The 9,722-nt window shown below is 48.3% G+C and overlaps 2 protein-coding genes across 4 annotated transcripts in view; both read right to left on the bottom strand.

Moving 5' to 3' along the window:
* The window catches only part of cap1 (CAP, adenylate cyclase-associated protein 1 (yeast)), an 8,456-nt gene extending 3,284 nt beyond the window's left edge, over positions 1 to 5,172 (bottom strand). The window contains exons 1-8 of one of the 3 annotated variants that reach the window (XM_015389782.1): positions 3,147 to 3,261; positions 2,886 to 3,035; positions 2,521 to 2,621; positions 2,363 to 2,440; positions 2,067 to 2,210; positions 1,636 to 1,721; positions 1,443 to 1,548; positions 245 to 428 (exon numbers count right to left, since the gene is read on the bottom strand). In XM_015389782.1, coding sequence (XP_015245268.1) covers positions 245 to 428; positions 1,443 to 1,548; positions 1,636 to 1,721; positions 2,067 to 2,210; positions 2,363 to 2,440; positions 2,521 to 2,621; positions 2,886 to 3,035; positions 3,147 to 3,246 — 949 coding nt within the window. In that variant the 5' untranslated portion in view covers positions 3,247 to 3,261. Of the gene's footprint in view, positions 1 to 244; positions 429 to 1,442; positions 1,549 to 1,635; positions 1,722 to 2,066; positions 2,211 to 2,362; positions 2,441 to 2,520; positions 2,622 to 2,885; positions 3,054 to 3,083; positions 3,262 to 5,018 lie in introns of those variants that run through there. The other 2 variants (XM_015389781.1, XM_015389783.1) reach the window with 2 other exon arrangements.
* A 2,456-nt stretch (positions 5,173 to 7,628) lies between these two features.
* The window catches only part of kiaa0319l (KIAA0319-like ortholog), a 10,730-nt gene continuing 8,636 nt past the window's right edge, over positions 7,629 to 9,722 (bottom strand). The window contains exon 16 of the mRNA XM_015389799.1: positions 7,629 to 9,399. Within this exon, the coding sequence (XP_015245285.1) occupies positions 9,227 to 9,399 (173 nt within the window). The 3' untranslated portion in view covers positions 7,629 to 9,226. The remainder of the gene's footprint in view (positions 9,400 to 9,722) is intronic.

Raw genomic sequence — 9,722 nt, forward strand, 5'->3', positions numbered from 1 at the left:
AGAACCACAGCAGAACCACAGCAGAACCGCGGCTCAGAGGGAAACACTCCACAATAACATAAAGTTAAAAACGTTTCATTGTAGGAATTATTTCAATTCTAAACAGTTTAGCTACGAATGAAGGTAGAAATAAAGGCTTTATACTGAAGGGAATAAAATGGCTGACATCTCTGGGTTCCAGCAAAGGATTGTGGGAGTTTAACTGCAGCAGAGGGAGCGCGTTTCCTCTGATGGAGGCTCCTACCTTTAGTGATGTCCGCTCCCTGGTTGATGGAGGCAAACAGGGCGTTCCTGGTGTTTGCGCCTCCATCTCCTCCCACTGCAGGAGCTCCACTCAGGTCCTCGGGGGGAGGAGGAGGTCCAGGAGGAGGGGGAGGACATCCACCAGCAGGAGCAGCAGGAGCAGCAGAGGCTGCGGCGACGGGACCCTGAGCAGGACGGGACATCATGAACATCAGAGACCCGTCCTCTGATTGTTCTCACCACTGATTCTATTCACTGGATCGCTAACAGCTCGGAAAATGTGAAGCCTCCGGACGCCATATTGGTACTCCCCACTCCCACAGAGACGTGCAGTGAAACGCTTCCCTGTGCAACCAGCAGTTTTCTGGCTGCAGGAAGACGTTCCTCAGGTAATTTCCCAGTCAGTGGATGAACTAAGCAATAAATCCATCTATAGCCGATGGATCCTATAGTTTAGTCTGCAGACTAACATTAGTCTGCAGACTAACATTAGTCTGGCTATCTCAGACTGACTGGAAGACATTGACTGAGTTAGACACTGACATTGGGTCCAACGTTAGAAAATAGAAAGTAATTCACTGTGAAATGTTAATGTAGGAATTCTTCATTCATGATTCTGTCGTTTTTGTAGCGTTTAGTTTATTTCTCATTTGAAAAAGTCGAGCTGAAATATGTTTTAGGTTATATTAATGGATAAAAGGCCGATGCACCGGCAGCATAAAGGATATGACATCATTCATGCATTAACAGACACGTGCTGGTAATTCAGACCTGATGTGAAATATTGTAATTTTATGTAAAATGTAATTATTATAAAAATGTCATCAATACATGTTTATTACTTGAACATCATTAATTTATCACTTTTGGCTCATCTGTATTATTCTGCTCCTTTAACACATTAATGTTATATTAGATGATTTATTGACGTCATAATGACGCGATGTGATTGGTCTATTTTTTTATTCTAAGTTAAAGTTAATCTACTGATGCTATAAACATCCAGTCTGTGTTAAAGTGATGAATTTATCTTTATTTTAAAAGTCTGAAAATGAGAACATCATGGCTTATCGATGCTGCAGAGAACAGATTGTTTACATTGAGACCGGTCTAACTAGGGAGTACCAATATGGCGGCCGGCGGCTTCACTTTAACCGCGTGCTTTAACGTCCAATCAGAGATCAGAGGTTGTGACTCACTGATTTGCTCCAGGTCAGGCCGGTGGTGTGGTGCTGTTTGATGTAGTTCTGCAGCTCGGTCCAGACGGACAGGTAGGCCTTCACCCAGTCCACGTGTGTCTTATCCCTGCGAGGACAAGAGGGACAGAAGACACGTCACCTCTGACCTCTGACACAAACACTTCCTGTACAGACAGGAAGCTGCTTCACTCACTTCTCCTTGTAGTCCTTGAGCACTCGGTTGGTGTAGAACATGGCGGCGTCCTGCATCTCCTTGACGAAGGGACCCGGCTTTGGAGCCTGGACACGGAGAGACACGGAGAGACACGGAGACGGAGAGACACGGATCAGGGACAGAAGACGGATCAGACTTACACCGGGGCTCCGGATCAGAACCAGGATTCAGACTGAAGAACCTCTGTAGAACCGGGCCGGCGCTTCAGTCCAAATCTTATCTGCCACTAAAGGTGAGCGCAGCTCAAAGATGGCGAAAAAACTAATGAGGTTGCTAGGCAACAGGGTCCTTCACACACCCGCTTGTTGACAACAGTTTATAAACATTTAGCTTCAATTTGGACCAACCAGGAAGAACCGGACTGGTTCAGGTCCGACTCTCCAATCACACACACACACACAGGGCGTTACCATGGCAACCCAGCCCAGGGCGGGAACGCTCTCGCTGACAGCAGACAGGTGGTTGAACAGCGGAGAGGTCCGGTTCTGCTCCCGGTACGCCTGGACCTGCTGGATGGCCTTGGAGACGGGCTGCAGGAGGCTCGTCAGAACCGCCTGAGGAAAAGACAAACATTCCATCCATGACATCATCAGAACCAGGACCAATCAGTGCCCTCGATTTGGCGGCCCGGTCTGTTAGGAAGAGCGCGGCGCCGGGTCCGTTTCAGAACCTCAGCAGCAGGTGATCGGATCTGAGCGTTACTCACGTCTGAGGGCTTCTGGGAGGAAGCGGCGGTGCTGATCAGCGCCCTCTGGCTGGAGAACGCCGCCTTCATCATCTCAGCCTGAGGAGGAGGAGCAGAACAAGGCGTCACCATGGCAACCCTCCTCAGAGGCACACAGCGACCCGGTCGGGGGGACCTACGTGTTTCTGGACGTCTCCTCCGATCTTCTGGCTGAGGGAGACGTACTGGGCAACGGGACCTTTGATGATGTCATCGTACGCCTCGACGAACGGCGCCGCCGCTGAGGAGGAAGCAGAGGGTCAAAAGAATCTGGATGCTTCATGGACCGGTTCTCCTAAAGTTCTAAAACTTTTGCTGCTGCTTGGTTCTGGTCCAGCTCTGGTGAACCAGAACCGGTCCTAAACTGGACCTCCGGTTCCGCTTGGTCCGTTTTCCAGAACCGAAACTGCAGCAAAAGTCCAAAAAGACCTTTAGAGGAACCAGAGGTCGGGCCTCCGAGTTCCCGGGCCTGACGAGGGAGCGGATCAGAACCGGTCAGGGTTACCTCCTCCAGCAGAACCTCCAGCGCCGCCTCCTGGGCCCGACACGGCCTCCAGCCGACCAACCGCCACCTCCAGCCGCTGAACCAGACTCGCCAACTCTGCCGCCATTCCTGCAGGGGGCGACACAGGAAACAGGAAGTCAGAGGCTGACCGGGCCGGTCCCAGGAGCTCCGCCGGGGCGGTCCCAGGAGCCAGGGGCCCCGCCGGGCCGGTCCCAGGAGCCAGGGGCCCCGCCGGGCCGGTCCAGAACAGAAGCAAGGACCAGACCCATCCAGGTGGCGTCAGACGGACCCGGCTGGTCAGGAAGGTTTTAAAGGGTTCATTCTGGGACAGCAGGACCTGATGGAGGCACCTGGACACCATGGAGAGGCTCCGCCCACTAACCACCACAACAAACCGTTCTGTCAGAGAAAAGATCTAGAGCTGCAACTAAAGATTATTCTGCAAATCGATTCGTCTGTTGATTATTTTTTCAATTAATGGATCAATAATCATATTTTCACAGAACTAAACCAGATGAAACTAAAACGAGTTCTGGATTATAGAGTTCTGGATTATAGAGATTATAGAGTTCTGGATTATAGAGATTATAGAGTTGTGGATAATAGAGCAGACTGACGGATGGCAAAGTTTTATCTTAAATGCAAAATGTTTATACATTTATTTCCAATCTTGGTATAATCGCTGCTCTCAGTGAGTCTGTCAGATAAAGGCAGGTTTCAAAGTCTCTATAATCCAGTTATCGATTAATTGATTAATCGATTAGTTGATTATTTTATCAGTTCATCTGATTAATTCTTCCAGCCTATAAACGTCCATTTCTCCAAATTAATGCAGAATCTATGACACGGTTCTATGGTCTATAGTGGATCCATCTGCAGAGACGTTCTGGTTCCCTCCGAAGGGTAAGAAGGTCCCAGATCATCTAAATGGGGCCCTCCAGAACCACAGGGAGGGGCCCTCCAGAACCACGGGGGCCCTCCACAACCACAGGGGCCCTCAGGGTCTCCTGGTAACACGTTTTGATTGGTCTTCAATGATCATTTCAAAATGACATCATCAAAAGGAAAACTAGAAAATAAAGGAACGTTTATGTTTGAAGTTTAGTTGAACTCTGACCTCTCCAGTTTAAAGGTCAGAGGTGAAGCTCCTGCTGTGAACCATAGATCCTCGAATCTAGAACCACCATCAGCAGCTCCATCCAAACGCTTCTGATATTTAATGTCAGTAAAAAAAGGTCCAGATGGTTTTATTTAACCGCAAGTCCAGAACCACAGAACCACAGAACCCGTCCCCTCAGATCCAGGATCGGAACATGGAGGGAAAATCCCACCAGGACCCGACAGAACCAGAGGAAGGTTCTGAGCAAACGGGCCCAATAAGGACTTAGAATGAGTCCGACCTGGAGAGAAATCAGAACCGGATCAGGTTCTACCAGAACCCTGTTAATCATCTGCACACATCTCAGAGGTTCCTGCTGGGAAGGTCCAGACCCACTGGGTCCGGTCCACTTCCAGAACCGAGCCCATTACTGGGAGACCTGATAGCAGCACCTGCAGGCTGGGAGGGGCAGCAGGACCCAGAACCAGAGGAGGGTTCCCAGAACCAAGCCAACATGGCCGTCCTTCTGGGTCTCCTCGGATGGTTCTGGAGGTCCAGTCCACCTGCTGGACTCCATCCCTGAGCCTCCTGGTTCTGGTTCTGGTTCTGAGCTGCAGGTTCGGCTCTTTCCTTCCTCTCTGCTGACCCAGCAGGAAGTAGGGCGGGGTTCCGGCGCGGAGGGATACGGGCCGCACCTGGATCACAGGTGAGCAGCTAATCAGCGCTAAGCTAGGCTAAGATGACAGAACCGAACCGGAAGCTGCGGGTCCAGCCTGACCGGAACCGCCCAGACCTGCAGCCGAACCGGGTCCACTGACCCAGTCCCGGCACCGTGAAGACAGACTGGGTTCGGTTCGGATGGTTCTGGTGAAACCAGGAGGAATAAATGAGAACAGAACCGGTTCGGTCCAAATCATCTGATTTCCGGGTTCTTCCGCCTGAACTTCCCGTTTCCTCCGCAGCCCCCCCGGTACCGCCAGAGAAGGAGGTCCGGTCCGGTCCAGTTCGGTTCGGTCCGGTTCGGTTCGGCCTACCTGCTAACCAGTGCTTTGCTCCGTGTTCCGTTGGGCTGCAGCGTCTCGGTGGTTCCTTCCTGGATGAGGCTGAATTTACCCAGCATGCACCGCGCCTGGCCCCGCCCCTCCCTCGCTCTGATTCCTTCCCATATAAGGAGTGAAGGCAGAGGTTCTAATCCAGATCCGCAAACCGAGCAGCTGAGCTGTTCAGATAGAAATACAAAACCAGAAGTTTGGTTCTCTGGTGCAGCTGATTGGTTCGGAGGAGAACAGAGGAACCTCCATGGGCTGGAGGAGTCCATCTATAGGAGGAGGCGCAGGAGGAGGAGGAGGAGCAGGAGCCACACCGGCATGGAAAGGGTTAATGATGAGCAGGGTCTCCATAGTAGGGGCCAGGGGCCCCACATAGGGCCGAACGGGGGTCCTGAGGAGGTTTGGATCCCTGATCAACATGGAGGATCAGGACATTAATTATACAATAAATTAACTTTCTGAACGTTTCTTTTTGGAATCTTTTGCTTCTTTTGGCCAATTTTATATCCATAAATGTAAAATTATGACTAAACCCTCATTTATTTATTTATTAAAGGAAGCAACAAATAATTCCTCTACATCATCCTCTCCCAATAACAAAAACTTAATGCTCTAAATTCAAAATATTTATGTAATCCTCTTATATGCTTCTATGTCTTCACTTTACTATTTTTAAGTTTATTCAGATATTTATTTATTATTACTACTTTTGTTCAACTCAATTGTTCTTTGGAATTTATTCTTAAATCTTCATGCAGTTAAAATTTAATTTTAAATTAAATTAAATTTTATTTAATAAAAGATTCAAATAATTTCTATTATCTTTGGTCAATAATTCTATCAATTAAAAAATGCACAAGTAAATGTCTGAAGTTAGATATATGTATTCAATGTTTATTAAGAAAACTATTCTATTCAGTTTATTTCTATAGCTCCAATTCACATCATGTCATCTCAGGTCACTTTATAGATCCAGATCAACCAGATCATCCAGTCAGATTGATTCAAAGTTTTCTATCTAAGGAAAACCAGCTGATTGCATCGACTCATTGACTCTTCAGCAATCCCTCACACTAAGCATGCTTGTAGCGACAGTGGAGAGGAAAAACTCCCTTTGAACAGGAAGAAACCTCCAGCAGAACCAGGCTCAGTGTGAGCGGCCATCTGCTGAGGCCCACTGGGGTTCAAGGAGACAGAAGCAGACATAGAAACATTCATTTATAAATGAACAGAATTACTCTAGTTTCTATGCGTAAGTGGAGAAGGTCAGCTGGTTGTGGAGGAGGAAGTGGATCCAGGAAGCTTCCTGTAGGGCGGAGAGGAGGACGAGGTCACAGGAAACGATAGAGATCAGGACGACGTTCCTCAAGCCTCAGTTCTCCACCCCTTTGTGCTTCTGGATGTCTTTTATCTGCATTAATAATTATAATAAACTTGAACTTTATTCCCCCTCTGTGTTTAACCCCTCCCCATGGGGAGCAGTGGGCTGCCGTTGTGCGGCACCCGGGGAGCAGGGTGGGGTTAAGGGTCTTGCTCAGGGACCCAGTCTGTGGGGATCCAACCGGGTACTAGCAACCTTCTGAGAGCGCAGCGCTGCTCTAACCTCTAGGCCAACGCTCCCCATGGTTTATCGTTAGACTATCATCCACCATGATTAACAAACCAACAGCATGTCCTCCTCCTCCTCCTCCTCTTCTTCTTCTTCTTCTCTGGACGTGTTCCTGACATCTTTGAGGTTTTTCCTTCATTGTTTTTGATCTTTATCATTAGTCAGAGGGTGGCTCCCATATTTATGGGAAGGTTTAGTGTAACCAACATGGAGTCCACTTTCTGACTAAATCACATCATAGTGAACATCAGAGACGCTTTGAACAAAAAAAAAAAGTCAACAGGTTTAAAAAGTAGAAAATAGAATAAAAATAAACGTTTGCTTCTGTTTGAAAGTGGCGTTTATTTTTCAGTCTGTGGGCATTTCTGGAGCGGGATGAAGTGAACCGACCCTGATGGCAGAGCAGCTCTGAGGTCACCTCCTAATGCAGCCGCTATGGACGACATCATCATCATCATCATCATCAATGGGGGGACCAGGTTAATGGTAGAAGTCAGCAGGAAGGAAAAAAAACACATCCAAAATGTGTGAATGAGACAGTCACCATGGCAATGATGGATGCACAGCAGCAAACAGGAAATGAGTGAATCTGAGTTCCTAAAAAAGGAAATTAGAAACACTCCACTGAACTTTGTTTCCAAGTTAGAAGACGTTTCGCTTCCCATCAATTTTCTATTCCAAATGTCAGAAATAGCGTTTAGTTCCAGGTTTTATCCAGCAGCCCAACAAAGCCTGGTTTTAGTTTAGAAGACATGCAAATAGAAACGGATGAACGGGTCCCCCCCTTTGGAATGGGGGTGGTTAGCCTGCAATGCCCCATACCTGTCTATGTCTGGAGTATTTGGGATGACTGACTGAGAATCTTCACCAACAGACAGAATCTGAGCTGTTTTAATGTTTATTGCAAAAAAATAAAAAATAAATCAGGACTGAGATAAAATGTGCAGATAATGAAAGGATGCAGCCTATAAACGGGCTAAATGATGCAAACATATTCTAGTTTCTTTTAAACTGATGAGCAATAATTACCAAAGGAGGAAGGATCTGATTGGTGCTTAGATTCAGTCAGTTCATCACCTGGCCTCTAGTGGGCAGCAGACCTCAGACTGAACCTTCATGTTTTTATTTGCATTATACTTTGGTTATGTTTTCCTAACTCGCTCCAGCTTCTTCTTCCTGAACAAAGAAAGAAAACTGAGTGAACTTAAAGGAACCTGGGCTGCACCGAGGAACCGGACTCACAGACGGCCTGATGTCACAGGTCAAAGGTCAAAGCTGATGAGTTCAGTCAGATAACGACTAGCATAGCATCTGCTGCTGCTAACAAGCAGAAGCTATCAAACTGAATAACAGAAACATGCAGAGAGGAAACAGATCAAGTTAACAAACCATGAAAACATTTTATTCTGATTTGCAGATGATCCAGTTAATGACAGACAGAGGAGGGCGGGGCTTAATTGGAAGCTCAGGTCCTAAACATGAACACAGCTGGAACTAAAGAGACCAATGAACACGAAACAGAACCAACATCATCCATCTCACACGTTTCCACAGCCGGCCTTTTCTTCACACACAAGATGGCCGACAGGGAAGTGACCCGGCTGGTGAGGCGCTGTGGCCCGGCTGGAGGAGGAGCAGGAGGAGGAGCAGGAGGAGGAGGAGGAGTTCAGCTCAGCTGGGATCCATACAGGCTGCAGCATGTTGCTGAGGAGGAAACATTCTTCATGAAGCTCCTGCTGAACTTCTTACCTCACCTTCACATTTTATCTTTAAAAGCAGGAAAGAATAAAGCTCTTTAAATTCCTCAGTTTCTGACATTCAGAGCTTTTTAGAATCAACTAGAATCAAAGCAGCGCAGTGAGGAAACAGATTAAAATGTCCCGGCGAGCTCCTCGTCATCCAGATAACCATCAGGGACGGCCCGTCTGAGCAGGAAGACCAATTAAACCAACGGAGACAATCTCATCCTCAGGTTTCTGCCTCAGCAGGAAAATAAAAACTTCTAATGGCATAAAATTCAGATTAAAAAGCGCCCCAGATTAAGGGGGGGCAGAACATTTCCTCATCTTTAAACCTTCAGCATCAGCTGATTTCTCAAACCAACATTAGAGACAAAATGAGACATTTAGTCAAAGTGCATCAACAGCTCGTCAGCGGCTGGGCTCAGTCAGCACCGTAACGAGGCGCCTTAACGAGGCGCCTTAACGAGGCGTTCTCCAGTGTGTGACAGGGTGTCAGAATAAAGCGCCCCCCCCAGACTGTCCTGTGGGTCAACAACACAGAAATAAACCGACACACAGACATGCAGCAGAATCTCAGGGCGGCCCTCATCATGCAGGTTTCCCTAGGCGGCGTTTTAAGGTGGTATCTCTGGTTTGGTAGCTCCTCCGGTCAGTGGCCCTCAGACGTGGCAGTGTTTGGTTGGAGGCGACATGGCGGCCGGCGGCCGGCTGGGGGGGTCGTTTAAGCAGAAAGGAAAGCGTTCATCAGTAAACTCGTCTCACAGTGTGTAACCAGTGGTTCCAGTGATGCCAGCTCGCTTCTGGCTCAGGGTGGAAGCAGGAATAATCTGGGAGTCCGTCGGCTATAGCAGCTCCTCTCTGGGCTTCATGGCCCTGGGGGGCCCCTCGCCGTTCTTCAGGGAGCCGTTCTGGGTCCGCAGCAGGTGTCCACGCTCCTGACCCTCATCGCTGTCCAGGTCCGAGTCAGAGTGCATGAGAGCCGAGGACGTAGGACCAGGAACCGGCTTGAGACGGGCTGGGGGGACAAAGGAAGCGTCCAGAAACATTTATTAATGTCACAAATCCAGCCTCATTATTGGAGCAATGAGGATCAGTTCCTCCAGACGGGAGGAAACAGAACAAGGAGCACAGGAAGCAGTGGAGCTGCATGTATGACCCATCTATCCTCCTCCTCTACCTCACCAATCTTCCTCCTCTACCTAATCGATCTTCCTCCTCAAATCTTCCTCCTCTACCTCATCGATCTTGGTCCTCCTCTACCTCATCGATCTTGGTCCTCCTCTACCTCATCGATCTTCCTCCTCCTCCACCTCATCAATCTTCCTCCTCTACCTCCTC

This window comes from Cyprinodon variegatus, unplaced genomic scaffold, assembly GCF_000732505.1.
Source record: "Cyprinodon variegatus isolate N-32 unplaced genomic scaffold, C_variegatus-1.0 Scaffold472, whole genome shotgun sequence".
NCBI lineage: Eukaryota > Metazoa > Chordata > Actinopteri > Cyprinodontiformes > Cyprinodontidae > Cyprinodon > Cyprinodon variegatus.